The sequence below is a fragment of the Panthera pardus genome, unplaced genomic scaffold, assembly GCF_024362965.1.
Source record: "Panthera pardus isolate Hobbes unplaced genomic scaffold, ASM2436296v1 HiC_scaffold_6, whole genome shotgun sequence".
Taxonomy (NCBI): domain Eukaryota; kingdom Metazoa; phylum Chordata; class Mammalia; order Carnivora; family Felidae; genus Panthera; species Panthera pardus.
The window spans coordinates 25,848,849-25,870,158 of NW_026526991.1; the positions used below are offsets into that span (position 1 = coordinate 25,848,849).

Sequence of the window (21,310 nt, forward strand, 5' to 3'; positions counted from 1 at the left end):
GCTAAATTGCTTCTGAATTTTGACACACAGAAACTGTGAGATTATATAAATGTTTGTTGCTTTAGACCCCTAAGTTTTGGGAGTAAATTGTTATGTAGCAATAGATAATCAATATGGGTGCATAACTAATTTTTGAGTACTATTTGGGGCAATGATTGTTGTACGCTAGTTTCATTGACTTCCAGTTTATTCTTGTTTAGGAACTTCCTAGCTGGTTAAATTATTTCAACCATCTAAGCTTCAGTTTCTTCTTCTCTAAAATGGGGATAATAATAGATTCTACCTCAATGAGTTGTTTTAGGTGCCTGGTTCATAGTAAGGCACTCAGTAAATAGGTAACCAGTCGTGTTAATATTCTCAACTAACATAATTCATAGTTCCTCTTTTTTCCTCAATCCATTCTTTTCTCCTATTGCCACAACTTCTCACTTCCTAGAGAAACCTGATAAAGAACTTGCTGTTACACCATGAGCATAGGTCTCTTTTAGCTCTTACCATGTTATGCTATGGTAGATTGCTTATGGATCTCACTAGTCAGCAATAAGCTTTACGAACATAGGAAGGAACTTATGGTCTTTATTTCCATAGTTCCTAACACCAGATAAATGAATGGATAAGTTATACAACTTCATGTGATATATTTGCCCATAAGTTGATATTGGTACTTAATTATAATTAACTTATGTAATTAAAATTAACTCCTGTCTCCAGCCAAAGAGGGTACATATTAAAAAGAAGAGCAAACTGGAGAGTCCCTTGTTCATTTTGCTCTCTGCCTTTCCATTCCAAGAAACTATGATTTTACTGTGGGTTCATAATTGTTCTCACTTCCATATCTTTTGAGCCTATAGAGACCATTTAGAAGTTCAAGGGGAATGTTGCTATGAGAACATCTTCACAGTAGGTAAAATATAGTTGATTATTTGAAGCATTTTATTTTTATTTATTTGTTTTTAGGTGTTTATTTATTTATTCTGAAAGAGAGATAGCGAGCAGAGGAGGAGCAGAGAGAGGAGACAGAATCCCAAGCAGGCCCCGCACTGTCAGCACAGAGCCTGATGAGGGGCTTGAACCCACAAACTGTGAGATCATGACCTGAGCTGAAATCAAAAGTCAGAAGCTTAACCTACTGAGCCACCCACACACCCATTAGGCATTTTGTTTTATTTTATTTTATTTTATTTTTTAACGTTTATTTATTTTTGAGACAGAGAGAGACAGAGCATGAATGGAGGAGGGGCAGAGAGAGAGGGAGACACAGAATCGGAAGCAGGCTCCAGGCTCTGAGCCATCAGCCCAGAGCCCGACGCGGGGCTCGAACTCACGGACCGCGAGATCGTGACCTGAGCTGAAGTCGGATGCTTAACCGACTGAGCTACCCAGGCGCCCCCCCATTAGGCATTTTAAATTCAAAACTATGCTTCAGATTATTTATTGCAATACAAATTCTCATACTGTGGGCATTGAACACTTTAATGCTGGAAAGCAACATATCACAGAGAAAGTGAATGGGATTGTGTCTGACACAGGTCCAAATCTAGATTCTAGAATTTATGAGGTATATAGCCACTCACTCATGTAACCAGGCTTCCATGAATCTTCTTATCCCACATTCCCTCTACTTATTCAGTAGACATTTAATAGGTATTTACCATATGTCGAACATGCCAAGTACAGGGGCTATGCCATCAAACAAAACCTGGTCCTGTCTGTAGGGATTTCTGAGGAGTGACAAGTTAGGGTCAACACATGGGGTGAGTGGGTATCCGGCAGCTCTCCAGCACAGCATTATGGGGTTAAATTTTTCTTAACACAGATTCTGGGTCATATTCAGCCCCTGGTGATTGTATCTTTCCAGCTGGTAGGTTTGGATCCTATGGAGCAGTCCAGTGTGGTGTTTACTTTCAGGTTTGCTTTGCTAAGGGAAGTCTGGGACTTGTTACTCTGCTATTAAAACATTAATTAGTTCTACTTGAGACAGTAAGCATCATGTAAGCCAGAATTAGTAATTTTAATATCTCTTCTGCTGGTGCCAAATGGGAGTGAGAGCCAGATCTGGTGGGATGTGAGCCTAATGCTCTAGGCCCAAAAGCCAAGGGATGCTCAGCAGAATTTAACGAGGGAGGAGGGACTGGGCCCATGGTAAACACACAAACTGCTCAGGAGAGTCCTAGAAACTGGAAAAAGACAACTTGTTCATGTGACTCTATGTCTTTCATGATACTCCTTGACAAAATTTATTTATCCCACCCACCCATCCGTCTGTCCATCCATCCATCCATCCAGTTCTTCTGTCCATTCATGCATCTGTCCATTCATCCATTGACAAATGCTGCATATCAGAAGTAAACAGAATATATATATTAATATATATATATAAATATATATATCAGAAGTAAACAGAATATATATATTAATAGAATATATATATATATATATATATATATATATATATAATGAGGTATATATTATATACCTCATAAAAAGGAGATGAATATTCTTTCAGTATTGATCCTGGGAGTATTGATTGATCCAGTTGCTCTGGAGAGCAATTTAATAACACTTAAAATTGCTCTAATTTATATTTCCATTTGTCAAGCAATTCCACTTATAGGAATCTATCTGGAGCATTTAGTAATGGAAATGTACGTAATGTGTAAGAATGTTTATTACTGTTTTTTATGATAGCCAAAAAAGGGGAAACAAATGAATTGTCCAGCAGTGTAGGGAAGTAGTGACCAGCTTGTCTGGACATAAGGTGGGACACAGTGCAGTCTTACAACAATGTGCTTTGGAAGACAGTTTAGTTAATGCCACATTGTTAAAAGAGTGGGTCACAAAGCAGTAAGAATAGAATTCCAATTTTGTATATTAAATGTATAAAAAACAGTGTTGACAGTGGCTATCTCTGAATTACTTTAATGTTCAAATTTTTGTTCTTTGTGTATTTCCAGACTTTCTACAGTGAACGTGAATTACCTTTGTAGTTATGAAAAGGCATTAAAATAGACCTAGTAAGAGGACAGCTTGCCTAAGGGTCTTGGTCAAGTGCTTTGGACCAGTGAGATGAGAATTCAAGAGTGGAGCTCAGCTGAAACAAAGCTGTTCTGTTTCTCCTGTCTGCATGTGTACTTTAATCCATTCAGCAGATACCAGTGTTTGCTCATGTGAGTCAGGCAATAAGGTTAGAGAGGTAGGCAGGAGCCAGATCACTGAAGACTGTGCAAGTCAGCCCATGTTAGGACTTTGGATTTTATTCTAAATGAGGTGGAAACTGCTAGAGGATTTTAAATTGAAAACTGGCATGATCCGATCACCCTGACTGCTCTGAGCCACCATAGTCAGAGATACAAACTTGGTGTATGTTGCATGTGGGAGTAGATGGAAAAGGACGTGATTCTTCTCCCCAAGGTCTGGGGAGGGGGATCTTTGGGAGCAGGCTCAGACCCAGAGAACAACTACTAAAGTGTCCTCGAATGCACCAGCTGCCCCAGACTTGACCAGCAATCACAGGGGTCAAGGACAATCCTGGAAAGTCTTTGTGCAGAGAGGGCTGCTTATTGAAGTGTTTGGAGAGCTGGAATCCTTGGCACTGCTGAGTATCTGTCCAGTTAAGCCGTTGCTCAATATAGTCCGGAAGGTGGCTGAGAGCCTCTAGGTGCTGGACAGCTTCCACTGGCTGCTCCAGATCCCTCTTCTGCATCCTGCTCTGGGCCCTGGGAGCTTAATTGGTGTGAACCAGATACAGACTCTCTCACCCTCTTGTTGCCCATTGGTTTCACCCAGTGGGGAGGCCAGTGAGAGTGGTTGGAGGGAGAAGAGTGGTATTGGGGTAACTTTCCCCCACCTTCATCTGTTAAGTCACCTCTGGCTCCTGAGTCCCTTGACCACAGGTTTCACCTTCTGTCAATCTTACTCCTTCCAGGGTCAGTAAATGTTCCCTCCCTTCAACCTGGAAGACCTGGGGGTGGTGAGAGTCCCTTTGGTTATGAGTCCTGAGGCCTGCACTCCCTCTTGAAGTTTCTCTACACCCTACCCACACCTTTGTAAACAATCCCTTTATTAATCTCACCTCTAATTATGCAATTTGAGTTTGCCATCTGATTCTTGCAGGAAGTCTGTCTAATAATAAGCCTTCTTCCTGGTGGAATCTGGGATGTTCTGATCAAACAGGGTTAGGGGCTGTATCACAGGAGCCCACAGCCCAGAATGGCCTCGGTGAGGGCTTTGGTTAGTGGGACTTTCCAGCCCAGTACTGGGCTGGGAAACACAAATGAGGGTTTTATTTATTTCAGCTTTCTCCCTAGCAAGCTGTGCAGCTTTGTCTTTTAGCTTCTCTGAGCCTCAATTTCCATGTGTAAGGGAGGCAATCTCTTTGAATTCTGAAATTGTATTATTGTTATTATTATTTGTAAGTAATCTCCCCACCCAACATGGGCCTCAAACCCACAACCCCGTGATCAGGGGTCGCATGTTGCACTGGCTGAACCAGCCAGGTGCCCCTCCCAAGATATTATTTTTAATGGTAACTTTCTGACTAATTATATTCATGTTCACTAGAGAAAATCAGGAACCATGTGGAAAGACAAAATCAAATAAAAATCACCTTAGTTCTACCATCCAGAAGGTAACTCTTAATGTTTTTCAATGCTTATATATGTTACTATTTTTAAGAATCAAATTCATGGAGCATATTTGGTTGAACAACTAATCTGTAGGTTGTGTTGACCATTGAAGGAGTATAAACGCGGTCTCTGCCCTCCAGGAATTGGTAATTTAATGGTAAATACTGTTTCCTATAGTTACACACATCAGGTACTTCCCATGAGAGAGAGAAGTCCTTCCATCTGTCGCTTAAATCTGCAGAGTTTTAATGCCATTTGTGATGTAATGTTGCTTGTGTTTGAAGACTTTTCCCGTGAATTATGTGTAGAAGTAGGGCTCTCGTGCGCTAATGAGGAAATGGTAGACTTTGCCTGTTAATATTCATTTATTTGACCACCTACCCTAACCGCACCTGAACTGATAGGGAGAAGCATCTTGTGTCTGTGACTCTCTCCTGCTCATTTTCAAGCTGCACTGCCACCCCTGCCATTCTGACTGACTAAAGCCTAATGGGCAATATGACAGCCACAGATGGAACGGCTGACAGAGGGGAGAGAACTTTAGGAGTAACAGATCATCTGGAAGCCAGCCCTTCTTTGCTGGGACAGTCCACCTTGCAACAGGAAGCATCAAGAAATCCTGGAAATCTGGGGGCGCCTGGCTGGCTCGGGGGGGGGGGGCTCTTGATCTCAGGGTTGTGAGTTCAAGCCCCGCATTGGATGTAGATATAAACAAACAAACAAACAAACAAAGAAACTTAAAAAAAAATAGAAATCTGACCTAATGTGATCAAAGAGGCAAGAGAGCAGGCAGAGCATAGGAATATTGAGAGACTTTCACTTATTTGTATAAAATGTGTCAATAAAGGCCATTGAACCTTTATTCAGCATGCCAGAGCTGCTGTATTTATTCATGAAATTCTACGTGTCTTTTTCCAGTCCAGTTTTGAAGTGGAGATGTATGACCCCTGCCTGGCAGAATGCCCTGCTTACACACCATCCCTGTAACCTGGCCCTAGTTTCAGGGGAATCTGGGTCTGTAGCTGAATCAACTAAGAGCAGTTTTTCCTCATTGTACTAACCTTCCCCGAAAGTAACATTCCCATACCCCTTCCAAATAAATGGAAGGTCAGTTCAAATTGTAAATACTGTATTTATCTTTTTCTACCACAAACTTTGAGTGTGATTTTGTTTTTTCTCTTTGTCTTTTTGAGAGAGAGAGAGAGAGAGAGAGAGAGAGCGCACGCCTATCCATGCCCATGGGGAGGGGGGCAGAGAAAGAGAGAGAGAGAGAGAGAGAGAGAGAGAGAGAATCTCAAGCAGGCTCCATGCCTAGCACAGAGCCCTGCATGAAGCTCAGTCTCACGACCATGAGGTCATGACCTGAGCCAAAACCAACTGAGCTACCCAGGCACCCCTGAATGTGATTTTCTTGAATTTAGCTTAGATAAATGTCCAGTGCCATTCCATTATTTGAAAAAGATCCCTAGCCCACCCCGACAAATAGAATTTGTCTCCCAGAATGCAGGAAAGAGACATGAAAGGAGGAGTAAATCTTGGTGGTGGCATGCATTTGGGACTTCCTAGTTCTCAAGAAGTTCAGGCGTGACCATAACTTACTTGGGTGTTACTGAGAAAAGCAGTTAGAAACAAAGAAAAATAGAGGGGCCTGGATGGCTCAGTCGGTTAAGCACCTGACTTTGACTTAGGTCATGATCTTACGGTCCATGAGTTCAAGCCCTGAGTCAGGCTCTGTGCTGCCAGTTTAGAGCCTGGAGCCTGCTTCAGATTCTGTGTCTCCCTCTCTCTCTGCCCCTCCCCCACTCATTCTCTCTCTCTCTCGCTCTCTCTCTCAAAAATAAATGTTAAAAAAATTAATAATAAAGAGAAAAATGAAACAACATCCAAGGTCGAAAATCAATTTTGAATTATTTGTAGAGAAGGAAATTCCAGTCCCATAACAGAAATGGCCCTTGGGAAATCTGTCTTCCTCAAAAGAGTGACGCAGACAACATGCACAATAGGAGCTTTGGTGGTGTTCAGCTTGGAAGAGAAGGTTCAGGATTAACAAGCACACTGGCTGTCATGTAGAGGAGGGATTAAATTTTTGCTGTGTGTGAGGCAAAGGGGTTGAACTGGTATGTTAGTGTGTGAAACCTCTAGAGGGAGATTTCTCTTTAGTGTAAGAAGACATTTCTGGGAGCTGTACAAAGATGGAAAGAGATCTTTGCACCTAGAGGCAGAAAGTTTCTGGTCACTAGACAGAGGCAGGGAGACTCCCTGACCTCCCTTCTGATTGTATCTTCCTCTTGCTTGCTACACTCCAGCCACAACTCTTTTCAGATCCCCAAAGGAGCCAAGCTCTTCTCCACACTGTTGTGACCTCTGTCTGGGATGCCCATGTCCCTCGCACCATCATCAGCCTGTGAAATCTTGCTCTTTCTTGAGGTCTCAGTGTAATGGTCTCATCCTCATACAGGTCCTTCCTGACCCTCTTGTCTAAGGAAGATCTTCCTGTTAAAACTGTACCATAATGTCTTACATTTTTCGTTTATAGCACTTGCCAAATTTAGGTGCTATCCTGTATCTCGCATGTACACACACACACACACACACACACACACATACACACACACATTTATATAAAAGAATACAAATGTAATTTGTATAACCATTTGTTTAATGTATGTTTCACCACAAGAAGATAAGCTTTGCAGAAGGTACCCTGTCTTTTTCATTCCTGGATTCTCTTGTGTTCAGCACTTGAAACATGGTAGGTGCTCATTAAACATATTAATGCATGAATGAATTAATGAGATTTGTGCACCAAAGTGTCTTGATTAGTATACCATGAGAGTGGGACATGAACCACTAGGAGAGGTTTTGCGTGGGCCCTGGATCTAGAACCAAATAATGCTGTATCACCTTGTGTGACAGTGATTTCTTTTCACTTTCAGTCCTTCTGATTTTGTCAAAGAGAACAGTTTGGTTTGGTGACAGTCTGTAACTGCCAGTCTGTCACCTGCCAATCTCTCTTGTCAATGCAGTGAGAGATCAGGCCTCAGCAAGCGACACAGTCTAGCTGGAATTTAATAACATGTTGTGTTATCATCATATTCATTCGTAGGTTGCCTTTTATTTGTGATGAGATTGATTTTTACTTTATGGAGGGGATCTGAAGTTTTCTTTTAAAATAAGTTTGTAGAGGCTCCTGGGTGGCTCAGTTGGTTAAGCATCCGACTTCAGCTCAGGTCATAATTTTGAGCCCTGCATCGGGCTTATCTGCTCTGCTCCTCTCCCACTTATGCATGTGCGTGCTCGCTGGCTGGCTCTCAGAAATAAACAGACATTAAAAAAATAAAATCTATAAGTAAAAATGTGATTTTCTTTGATGAGTAACATTAAATAAGTAGTACAGTTAATGGTAATGACAGTGGTTCTTGAATTACTGAAATTTTGGTTGCCGAAGGGTCTGAAATTTTGGAACAACCTAGTTCATCCCCAGACCAGTTCAGGCTCATGGCAACAGAAATGCAATTAAGTGAGAGTTTCATAAAGCCAAATGTATTCATTGTCATTGTGATAGTGTGTCCTTTTTAAATATTAAAGTACTCTTTTCTAAAATAGATGGTGATTTAAAAAGAAAATTCTGACTTAAAAAAATTTTCACTTGGGGGGCCTGGGTGGCTCAGTCGGTTAAGTGTCCACCTTTGGCTCAGGTCATGATCTCATGGCTCGTGAGTCTGAGCCCTGCATCGGGCTCTGTGGTGACAGCTCAGAGCCTGGAGGCTGCTTCAGATTCTTTGTCTCCCTCTCTCTGCCCCAACCCTGCTCACACTCTCTCTCTCTCCTTCAAAAATAAATGTTTAAAAAAAAAAAGTCTCACTTGGCAAAGTAAAGTGCTTGCAGGCCCATGTTGTTATGTAGGGATGATAGTGTGGGAGAGGCAATGTCACCTGCTTTGGAATCCAGAAGTCCAGGCTCCACCGCCGTTAGAGGACCTTTGTGGTTCCTTCCAGTGTGGAGAGTGCTTTTAACAGTTGGAGGTGAGATGTCGTTTGCCCTCAGTGTGAATAGCTGTGACAGCAGAAAGTCCCCATGTATGTGGATGTGCACACTGCTCCCCAGAGCACGTGCACATGTGTTATACCACCCTTTCTGTTAAAAGGATTTGTGCATTTTCTGTTATTTCACATAGGGATTCCAAGCACAGATTATCCTTGACTTACTGTGGGGTTCTCTCTGGATAACTCATCCTAACTTGAAAATATTATTTAAAATAAAAACTCATTCAGTACGCCTACCCAGTGGAACATCATAGCTTAGCCTCGCCTACCTTAACTGTGCCCAGAACACTTACGCTTGCCTGCAGCTGGGCAAGGGCATCTCACACAAAGCCGATTTTATAAGAAAGTATTGGATAAATCATGGAATTTATTGACCTGAAAGTGGGAAACAGAATGGGTGTAAGGATGGGTTCAGAGGGTCGTGAGGGTAGAGGTTGTTGACCCTTGAGATCGCATGGATGATTGGTAGCCGTGGCTCCCTGCTTCTGCCCAGCATCACCAGAGAATGTCATGTCATGTGTTGCTAGCCTGGGAAAAGACAACTCAAAATTTGAAGCACAGTTTCTACTGAATGTGTATTTCACCATCATAAAGTAGAAAAATCGTAAATTGAACTATTGTGAGTCATGTATTGTACCATATTTCTAATGAGAGATGGTGTGTAAGTCACTTACAGAAGTTATCAGTCGTGTATGAAGGGTACGGTAGGAGAGAGAGATGGTTGGGAGCTGGGTGGGGGTGGATGTTCTTGTAGTGGCTTCTTCCACCGGAGACAGGAAAGGGATGGGAGGCATCTGAGGGTGGTGGCTGATGGATGTTCTGAGAGCAGCAGCCCCCCCATTTTCTGAGGTGGGTTTTCAGGGACTGGGGTTAGCAGGGGAGACATAGGCTGGCCATCTGTGTAAGGATCCAAAAGGCAAGGGCTGCCGAACACCAGGAGGCCTCTGCCACCAGGCAGCAACCTGAAAAGATGTTGGCTGGTTGAGTGTGTTGTAACTGCTGCCTTTTCCTGCTGTTCGCCTCTGTCCTCAATTTGCTTTTCTTATAAAAATCCAGACCCTAGGGCTAAGACTTATACGTGTCCATTAGAAATTCAGCAGAGATACTAAGACTGGAGAGATTATGGCCTTACTGATGATGTCACTTTTGACAACTGCTTGATTAAAAACATGCAGAGGACCAGACCAGGTAACTTAAACTGGATGTAACCCCTGGTCAGTGTTCTTGCTTTGCATTTGAAGCTGCTGCCCTTGGTAACATTGTTTTTGTGATCACTATCATCTGTCACCATGTGAGCCAGTTTTCCTTGGTGTATGTGTGCGTGCACATGTGTGCTCACACATATCCAAGTCTGTGGCTCCTGTCGATTGTGCATCTGCGCCGTGTCATCAAAAGTCAGCACCTTCAACTCAACAGATACTCAGTGGGTATTTGTGGAGCACTTATTATTTGCCGAGCGTCATGAGGGGCATCATGCTCTGTGAACGGTAGGTGTCCATGTCTACTCACGCGTATGATTAAGTTACAGTTACATGTAAGTTACAGTTATCATGTAAGTTACAGTTAAACAAGGGCTCTAAGTCAAGGATCCACAAAATGCTCAAGGATCACAGAGGAAGAAGCATTTAATTCTAGGTGGAGAAATGAACGGAGGCCTTACTGAAGGGACATTTGATCTGGGCCCTAAGAAGATGGCGTGGGGTAGAGGGGAGCTGGTAAAGATAACAAAACATGAATAAAGAGGTGGGGAGAGTTTTGCCTAGGGAGTGGTGCTGTGAAGCGAACCTGTAGATTATCTCATGGTACATGGGTCATGGTATGGCCAGGGAATACCTTCGCCTTTCCTGCTGGGGGAGTGGGGCGCACACAGCAGTGGGTGCGAGTGCCCCAGGTGATGGGCAAAGGTCAGGAGGCAGTGAAGGTAGACCACTGGAAGAATTTAAACCTAATTTACGGTCCTCAGTTAATAAACATCTTTGTAAAGAAGCGTCCAGTAGACATATACTTAGCTTTACATTTTTATATTTGGGGGCATGAGTTTAAGAACATGTTGACTGTACGACAGATGACTGAATGAGTAATGTCCAGCTGAGTACAATTTTCTCTGGTACTTTACATCATGATCAGCAGAACTGTATTCTGCTTTTGAAAGTCGGAATTCTTTATTGTACATGCCTAAAGATAGCTTCCTACATTGAAGTATGTTTTCCATTGTAAGAGGTGGTCTTTTCCCAAAAGAAAACAAATGTTCCACTTTTAATTTAACAACAAGCAGAAACCAATGAGAAGAATTGCAAATGGGCTGTCTGTGCGGTGAATCAGCCTGCATTGAACTGAGTGGCCCTTCTCAGTGTCTGCCAGCAGGTGGTGACAGTGCTGTCTTGCAGTTTCCGTGTCCTTTTCGTTATTTATGTATCATTTGCAGACACACTACCTGTTAAACTTACAAAGCACGTTGGGGGTGGGTGGGAGGAGTGACATAATTGCTCCCCTGTACATAATTCCTGCTATGTAGGCAATAGTCATTTTCGGTAGATTTCAGTAGTCTCTGGTGATTACAGATCGTCGGAGGTGTGGGCCCATGGGCCTCCACTTCCACAACCTCCCTGAAGAGCAGATGGGTAAAGTAAAAGCAGTTCTCAGAACCAGTCCTTTCACGGGGGTAAACCTGCCTGAAGTAGGCACGCAGCCCTGAAGCAGGCACACGGCTGGTGTGGCCCCGGCCTCCGGCCTTCTAGGCGCTCAGGAGAACACTGTGGTCCACGCTGCGGCAGCGTTGGGGCAGTAGGATTCAGCAGCCTCGGGGATGGGCTCAGACCACAGCACCCACCATGACACAGCTCTGGAAGGACTTGGGCTGCTGGGCTCACTCAGTTCTCACATGCGGGTCACAAGAAGCAGAATTGCCTGTACAGCATTTCAGGCTGATCCATACATTTTGAAACCCGTCTTTTTATCAATAAAAATCGTTTCTAATACCCATTTTGCTTATTAACAAACCCTCTGATACTAATCAAACATAAAGGTAGTTGAAACCTTAACCATCTCTGGGGTGTCAGCTTTTGATTAGAGTCATTCAAGTGCTAAATAGCCACCCCTAGGGTATAATTTAAAATTCATACATTTCTATATCACGGTTTATGCTGGAGTTTCTTGAAGAGAATTAGAGATACTTTTTCACTTTATGTATGTGTAGACACATACATACATACACACACATATGTGCGTGTATATATAAATTGCTTAACACTTTTAAATTTATATTCTTTGTTTATATTGCTTAGCAAAAGTAAACAAAAGCTATACATTTTTGGGGGCTACCATTGTCATTAGTAACATGTTAGGGATATATTTCCAAATGTGTATATATACTTATGCATTATTAGTTTTTTTTTTTTAATTTTTTTTTTCAACGTTTTTTATTTATTTTTGGGACAGAGAGAGAGCATGAACGGAGGAGGGGCAGAGAGAGAGGGAGACACAGAATCGGAAACAGGCTCCAAACTCCGAGCCATCAGCCCAGAGCCTGACGCGGGGCTCGAACTCACGGACCGCGAGATCGTGACCTGGCTGAAGTCGGACGCTTAACCGACTGCGCCACCCAGGCGCCCCTGCATTATTAGTTTTAATGACTCTATGGTGTTCCATTTTATAATTTACAGCTCACTGCAATGGACACTTGTGATTTTTTACAACTATTTACCATTATAGACCTCTCTCTAAAGATTGTCTTTGTCCTTGTTTCTTTGTGTACTTGTTTATTAGGATACATTCCTAGAAATAGAATTGCTGAATCATAGGGTAAGCACATTAAAAAAAATGTTTAAAACAAAACTTCAAATTAGTCTTTGGGAAAAGTGTAGCAATCTGTACTCCCACCAGCATCTGCTTTCTTAAATACTCTCCTACCCTGGAAAGAATATTAAAGAAAAATATTTACCCATCTGATAGGTAAAAAAAAAAAAAAAGGTCACTCATGTTAATCTTATTAGGTTGGACTTTAAAAAATGTATTTGCTCTTTAACTTCTCCTTTTATTATTGTTTCAAATATTTGTAGTTTAGGAAAATCAGTCTGCTGTACATTTACTCCTTCTGTCGCCAAATGCCTTAAAATTATTCTTTAGAATGGGAAGCATAAAGTCAACTTAAAGCATTTGCGGCCATTACATTTTCCTAATTGAAGTCCCTGTCCTAAAGTAGGGCCGTGTTTCAATGGTGCCATTTCTGGTACTGGCCCCAGGATTAGTTGGGTATTGTTTTAGACTTCTTTTAGGAATGGGTAAAGATACTTTGTAGCTGCCAGACTGTTCAGAGATGATGGTAAGATGATTGGATGTCAGCATTTAAACCTGCCAAAGTAGTATTTCTGTAACACAATATGAAATGAGAACTTAGAGTTACTGAATTAATTTGAAGGATGCAGACAGCCAAAGAGACCATTTAACCACAGAGGGATACTTTTTCAGCAGAATTATCTAGTTTTCTTGTCTACAATTGACTAACCAGAAAATTGCTATATCTTAAGTTCATCTGCTGATGTGTTTTGGGGAAGTGTGGTGCAAAGGAGTATTTCCTTCTACCTCATTAGTGTTTTAGAAGTCAGCATGTAAATACTGGACCAAAATCGAAGTTCTGAGAGGTTTCTAAGTTGTTTAGGCATATGAAAAGAGAACTGGCTTCCAAAGGCAGGTGACCCTCTACTCTGTGGCCACCAAGAATCCTCTCCCTCCCTCTCCCTCCCCCTCCCTCCCTCCCCCTCCCTCCCCCTCCCTCCCCCTCCCTCTCCCTCCCTCCCTCCCTCCCTCTCCCTCCCTCCCTCCCTCCCTCTCCCTCCCTCCCTCTCCCTCCCTCCCTCTCCCTCCTCCTCCCTCCCTCCCCCTCCCTCCCCCTCCCTCCCTCCCTCTCCCTCCCTCTCCCTCCCTCTCCCTCCCTCTCCCTCCCTCTCCCTCCCTCTCCCTGTTGCCCACAATGGCTTTAAATAAGATAGGCTCCCGGGGTGCCTGGGTGGCTCAGTCGGTTAAGCGTCCAACTTCGGCTCAGGCCATGATCTCACAGTTCATGGGTTTGAGCCCCGCATCGGGCTCTGTGCTGACAGCTCAGAGCCTGGAGCCTGCTTCTGTATTTCCCTCTTTCTCTGCCCCTCCCCCACTCACACTATATCTCTCTCTCTCAGAAATAAACATTAAAAAATATATTAAAAAAAAAAAAAGATGGGCTTGCTCTTAAGAGATTTGCATTTTGAGCTAGGGCCTAAAATTAGAATGCATTGAAAGGTAAGAATGGCTGTAAGTTCACACTAAAGTGTAAGTGACTTACGTTAGATCTTTCTCAGAAGAGGGCTGGGCCCCCAAAACAGGATGAGGTGAGTGAGATTCATCAAGAAGAAAGAACCAGAAAGGAGAATCCAGGGTATAGAGCAGCACAGTTTGGTGGAAAACGCACTTTGGATGACAGATATGTTTTTCAGGGGCCTTTCCCATGTATCACTGGTATTTGTAATGGAACAACTTGTGAGTAAATTGGCGTTTTAATTATTTCATCTATCTTGTCCTGTTGCGAAGAAGAATTTTCTCCCTCTGCCTCCCTCTCTGGCTGTGCTAACAAAGGTATGATAGGTATTTAGTGAACATTTGGTTTCTAATTCTTCATGAGATGCTCTCCTTTGAAAGAATGTCCATCTGCTGTTCAGATGCTTCCTACTGAGTGAGGCAGCTGTTTTCCACTCTTGGAACCAAGACCACTGTTACTCTGCAATGCTCTAGTCTCTCTGGACGGTATCCCCAGCTCCCGTCCCTGGGCTGTTTCCTCCCTGCTCTGCCGCCCTCACTGTGTTGCCTTTGCTGCTGCTCTCAGTCCTCCACACCAAAGCCCCTGCTGCGGTTTCTTTCTTCTCTAAATCCCGTCTTCTAGACTCTGATGCCTCCTGTGGTCAAGCAGCGCTAAACTGAATGCACACTTTCTTTAAAATCCCTGTTCTTTTGCATCCATAAATGTCCAATTAGTAAACTCTTTTAAAAAAAAACTGCAATAACCCCCTCTTTTTAAAAAACATTTTAATGTTTATTTATGTTTGAAAGAGAAAGAGACAGGGCATGAATGGGGAGGGGCAGAGAGAGAGGGAGACACAGAATCCGAAGCACACTCCAGACTCTGAGCCATCAGCACAGAGCCCAACGCGGGGGTCGAACCCACGAACTGCGAGATCATGACCTGACGCTTAACCGACTGAGCCACCTAGGTGCCTCTACAAGAACCTCTTTTTAAAATATAAAAACAATCGGGGTGCCTGGCTGGCTTAGTCAGTGGTGTCAGTCAATCAAACATGAGACTCTTGATCTCAGGGTTGTGAGTTTGAGCCCCACTTTGGGTGTAGAGATTACTTAAAAATTATATATATTGTATGTATGTGTATACACACACACACACATATGTGAAATGTATTATTGTAAAAAATGTAAATTTAGGGTCAATGAGAAAATGAAATTCCCTCTCTCCATCCCCACTGCACCAGCTTTAATATGTCTAATATGGTTGGTTGTGTATCTTTTCAGACTTTTCCTATTCATATACTAACATTTTTATGTGTAAAAAATATACAAAATTATTTCTACAAAAAAAAAATCACACACTGACTTGTCTTTTAAAATGTGGTATGCTACTGGGTGTTGTATGTATGAGGAATCATGGGAATCTACTCCCAAAGCCAAGACTACACTGTATACTCTGTATGTTAGCTAACTTGACAATACATTATTAAAACAAAGAAAAAAACACGCTACCAAATTCCACTCTTTCTGATTAAAGTTAAGCCTCTTACCTTACGATAAAAAAGAATGAAATCTTGTCATTTGCAACAACATGGCTAGAACTAGAATGTATTATGCTAAGCAAAATAAGTCAGTCAAAGAAAGATAAATATATGATTTCACTCGTCTGTGGAATTTAAGAAACAAAACAAATCTAAGGGGAAGGGAAGGAAAAATAAGGTAAAAACAGTGGGAGGCAAACCATAAGAGACTCTTAAATACAGAGAACGAACTGAGGGTTATTGGAGAGGTGTTGGGTGGGGGGATGTGCTAAATGGGTGATAGGCATTAAGGAGGGCAACTTTTGGGATGAACACTGAGTGTTATATGTAAGTGATGAGTCACTAAGTTCTACTCCTGAAAACATTAGTACACTCTATGTTAACTAATTTGTATTTAAATGAAATGAAACAAAAATACAATAAAATGTGGTATGCTATATATAAATTTTATTTCATTCTTTTTGATGGCTGTATTGTTCTGGTGTATGGCTACATCATAATTTATGTAAATAATCCCTTATTGTTGGGTGTTTATATTATTTCCAGTGTCCTCTTGTTATATACAGTGATGCAGTAAACATCTTTTTACATAGACCTTTGTGTACGACTCCTGGCATTCTTCTCCATAGGAAAGGAACATCTGGTTCAAAGGGTATGCACATTTTAAATACTAATCAATATTCCCAGATTGCCCTCAAGAGAGGTGGTACTTAACGCTAATTTATGCTCCCATTGGCAAACCCTCATCCAGTCTTCAAGTCTCACCTGAAGGGTCACCTTTTTAGGGAAGCCTGACTTGTCACTTTTACCTCCAGGCATTGTGGGGTACCCCTCCTTTCTACTCCAGTGTTGCCCTAAAGTCCTACTGTATTCCTGAATTTTGGTGCTCATTCCATTTTTTATTTTATTTTATTTTATTTTTTGAAGTGTTCATTTCATTTTTTAAAATTTATATCCAAGTTAGTTATCATATAGTGCAACAATGATTTCAGGAGTAGATTCCTTAATGCCCCTTACCCATTTAGCCCATCCCCCTTCCCACAACTCCTCTAGTAACCCTGTGTTTGTTCTCCATATTTAAGAGTCTCTTATGTTTTGTCCCCCTCCCTGTTTTTAAATTATTTTTGCTTCCCTTCCCTTATGTTCATCTGTTTTGTTTCTTAAAGTCCTCATATGAGTGAAGTCCTATGACTTGTTTTTCTCTAATTTCACTTAGCATAACATCCTCCGGTTCCATCCTCACAGTTGCAAATGGCAAGAGTTCATTCTTTTTGATCCCTGTGTAATAATTCATTGTATATATATATACCACATCATCTTTATCCATTCATCCATCGACGGACATTTGGGCTCTTCCCATACTTTGGCTATTGTTGATAGTGCTGCTATAAATATCGAGGTGCATGTGCCCCTTTGAAGTAGCACACCTGTATCCCGTGGATAAATGCCTAGTAGTGCAATTGCTGGGTCGTAGGGTGGTTCTATTTTTAGTTTTTTGAGGAGCCTCCATACTGTTTTCCAGAGGGGCTGCACCAGCTTGCATTGCCACCAACAATGCAAAAGAGATCCTCTTTCTCCGCATCCTGGCCAACATCTGTTGTTGCCTGAGTTGTTGATGTTAGCCATTCTGACAGGTGTGAGGTGGTATCTCATTGTGGTTTTGATTTGTATTTCCCGGATGATGGGTGATGTTGGGTGCTCATTCCATTTTTTTGAATATTTGTTAAATAATCTGTGTCCTATCACCACCATCTTTATTTTTCCTTTTAACTTTTTCTCTGATTTCAAAAGTAACCCATGTTAGCTATATAAAATTCCAACATCAGGGAAATACCTTATGTTAAGGAAATATAAAATATCTGTATTTTTAGAATATGAAAACACTAACTCACTAATTTATAATAGCCACAATATGGAAGCAGCCCAGGCGTCCATTGATTGATGAATGGATAAAAAAGACGTGTTATATATACATGATGGAATATTATTCAGCCACAAAAAAGAATGAAATTTTGCCATTTGCAGCAATGTGGTTGGATCTAGAGAGTGTAATGCTAAGTGAAATAAGTCAGTCAGTGAAAGACAAATACCATATGATTTCACTTGTGTGGAATTTAAGAAACAAAATGGCCAATAAAGGGGGAAAAAAAAGAGACCGAACAAACAGATGGTTACCAGAGAGGAGATGGCGGGGTGGGGGGATGGGTGAAAATGGTGAAGGGGACTGAGAATATAGTTACCTTGAAGAGCACTGAGTGATATATGGAACTATTACATCACTGTATTGTACACCTGAAACTAACATAACACTGTATGTTAACCACACTGGAATTAAAATTAAAAAACAAATTTAAATCTCTGTATTTCAGATAATCTTCATCTGTGCTTCTCGCCCAGCATGCTCTCTTTAGCACTTAGAGCGTGTACCATTCTGAGATACACATCTGTCTCACCCACAAGCCTGAGTTCCTGGAGGGAAGGGGCATGCCTTTTCATCTTTGTGCCCCAGCACTTAATATGCGTTGACGCCTAGTGCATCCTCAGTAAATGTTTGTTACCCGGAAGAACAGAGAGTAAGACGAACCTAAGAAAACATGGCAGAGGACATAAGCACCTCTAATGGATACTGGTGTGATGTATGGATAGGTTTTTCTTTCTTAGTCTCCTTTAAAAAGGGGTGGCTTTGCATGGACTCTTCCTCAGTGCCAGACTCTCACGGAAACTCGAATGCTGATGAAACTTACCCTTTTCTAGATGATTTGGTTTCATAGGCATTAGGATCTATTTAGTTCCTCTAACAAAGCAAATAAATGCAGGAGCCTGGGAAGCAGTTATTAGCTGAGGGAGATTGGTTTTCCAGTGTGATTTGTTGCTATGTATGTTTATTATCCACTGGCTCTGGGTTCATCAAGTCAATATCCCCTGCATTCTGCTGAGCCAGGCAATCTGGTGAAATAAGCAGTGAAGCCAGGCGCTGTTCAGGTTCCAGAACCTAACAGCAGCAACAATAATAACTGCCCTATCTTGAATACCTACCATGTATGGAATGTTTTACATGTCACTTAATCTCATAAAAACCTTATGGGGGAAAGTATTGTTTTTCTTCTGGTTCCAGATGATGATCAGCCCCAGGTAAACTTTCCAAGGTTATACAGCTATTAAGTGGTAGTGCCTGGCTTTGAATCCCTTTTGCTTACAGACTATCTTGACTCCCTTTTTTCATCTTCTTTCCTTGTTCCTTAGCCCGCAAAATGGTCCTTTTGCCATGGAAGAGGAAAAGTAGATCATCTGCTAGAAAAGCCTGGAGTCCTCTCTCCTGTTCGTTGAAAACACTTTTTGAATCCTCAAGAAAACTTTTCATTTTTAACATAGTTTTATTGTCCTCTTCTAAAATCACAGACCCCTGGAGATGAAAGGGATCAGGTTCACCAGTTCATATTCTGCTGGGGGAGGAGCCTGTGACCCCATGACTGGTGCCCATTCTCACCTTCACCATAGAAAGGCTTCCAGATTTTGCTGCATGAGTGAAAAGTCTGGTGTTGCTTTGGGCTTATGTGGGTATGGAGTTTAACAGAATTAGGGGCACCTGGGTGGCTCAGTCTGTTAAGTGTCTGACTTTGGCTCAGGTCACGATCTCATGGTTTATGAGTTCAAGCCCCGTGTCGGGCTCTATGCTGACAGTTCAGAGCCCGGAGCCTGCTTCAGATTCTGTGTCTCCCTCTCTCTCTCTGCCTCTCCCCAGCTTGTGTTCTGTCTGTCTCTCTCTCTCTCAAAGATAAATAAACATTTAAAAAATAATAAAAAATAATAAAATAGAGTTTAAGAGTATTAAACATCATAGGTAAACTATAAACTAGAAGCAGAAACTTAAGGGTAGGCCCGTCAGTGGTCTCCAGAGGGAGAAACAGATTGCTCCAAAGCCATGTTCCTACCCAGAGACTAAATAGGATCCTGTAGGTTTCTTTCTGATTATATTCACCCCATCCCCAATGGTCAAACATTTCTCTCATTTTTACTGAAGTGTAGAAAAGTAGATCCATGTCCATAATCACTTATCTGAAATTTTAAAGGAAATTCTTTGCTTATTACACTTTATTTTGCATCAGACCCCCAGGGGACTGACTGGGCTGGCACCGTGCAATCAGATGTGTTAATATCCATACAGTATTGCTTATTCTTACATTAGATGGAATAAGTAAAGACTATAAGCATTTCAGGTAAGTTTTTTGTTTTTTTTGTTTTTTTTAGTGTATTTTGAGAGAGACAGAGACAGCATGGGCAGGGGAGAGGCAGAGAGAGGGAGAGAATCCCAATGTGGGGCTTGAACCATGAAATTAATGTCAGGTCAGATTTTTATTACCAAATGATTTGCATACACTTGGGAAAAAACTTGCAGTTTTCAGAACTTTTAGGGTTTCAGAATTACAGACAAAGGATTGTGGACCCGTAATTTTCTCCTTTTTTGCATCACCAACAGTATGTCTGATAGAGGAACCTCTTACTCCTTGTTAAAAGCAGAATAAAATTTGTTTCCCTGGAAGGGTCAGCCTCCCTGTCGTTCAGGGGCCGCTTGGCACCATTCCAGTGTGTGCCTTTTTGAAAGCTCAGTTCCAACCCTGACAGTGCTCAGGATGCTCTCTCCCTGGTCTCCACCCAAACTGGTTCCTTCAGCCACATTCCTGTGCCCTCTCCCAAGTAGATCTGGAGAGTGGTCCATTTCCATCATCATCTCTGTGAGGACCAGCCACGCTTCATACGACTCAGCAGGCTGCTTTTCCGGATGCCACACACTCCCTCAGCTTTTGTTCCTTGGTTTTGGGGACCCTTCTCTATGGAAACCATTTTGGCTCATCTCATTCCATTCCCAGGTGGTCTCTGAGGCTTTGCCCACACAGTGCCACACCGAAAAATGCAGTCTGGCCCACAGGTTTACTTTTCACGTCTTAACTGCTTATTTTGGCTCGTGGCACTATCCCAAGGATTTTTCTGCAGAGGGATGGGTGTCACCATGCCTGGTGACCAGGCTGCTGTCTCTCACCCTGCCTGGTGTGAGACACACACACTTCTTACTCCCGCGATGGTGCCTTATAGTTTTCAAAGCCATTCTGAGATTAACAGGCCAAAGCCAGATGGTTTGACAAACTCTTGTTCCTGCTTCCATTCTGGTTCCTTGAGGCCTCTTATGTTCTGTTTAGCTATTGCTTTTCCAGTTTGTGGAGTACATCAAGCAATGAGTGTCTTCAGAAACTATTTATACCATGAAGCGTCTGGCTGTTGTCGCTGGTGACTGGAGTTTGACAGCTGGTACCATCAGCTTCTCCCGGTACCTGATTTATACCAGTATTCATGCCATGTGGCTCTTACTGGGCCAGGAGTCTTCAATCAGCCCAGTGACTTAAATTGCCAAGGAAACAATGTCTAATGAGACCTCAGGATTTATGACCTGTTCTTAGGCTATGAGGTTTTCTGTAGAATTCTTGCTGACATGGTCTGTTCCCTTTATCTGCCTGATCTGTGGGGTGAATAAATCTTTGAACTTTTCTGCAGAATTCACTTTTGGTACGCAGGGCCTTGAACAGGAGTCTGAAGAAGATGGGCTTTAGGATCCATGAACCTCTGGACTATTTTGTATGAATGTATATGCAAGCATTTTTTTGTGTGGGGAGAGGCTTGCACTGGATTCTCAGTGTAATAGTGTAAAGTACAAGAAAACTGCTGAGTCTTCTGAGCCTCTGGAAAATGAGAATGATGGTAGATCTTACCCCATTCATTTAAATGAAAAAAAGTTTTTAATGTTTAGTTTTGAGAGAGAGAGAGAGAGAGAGAGAGA

General features: G+C 42.1%; 1 protein-coding gene across 3 annotated transcripts in view; it reads left to right on the forward strand.

Moving 5' to 3' along the window:
- Nucleotides 1-21,310, forward strand: part of TMCC3 (transmembrane and coiled-coil domain family 3) — a 289,849-nt gene that overhangs the window by 85,073 nt on the left and 183,466 nt on the right. The window contains exon 1 of one of the 3 annotated variants that reach the window (XM_019446443.2): nt 7,356-7,377. The exons of the other annotated variants lie outside the window; for them this stretch is intronic. Within the exon in view, the coding sequence (XP_019301988.1) occupies nt 7,375-7,377 (3 nt within the window). The 5' untranslated portion in view covers nt 7,356-7,374. Of the gene's footprint in view, nt 1-7,355; nt 7,378-21,310 lie in introns of those variants that run through there. 3 annotated transcript variants of the gene reach the window in all.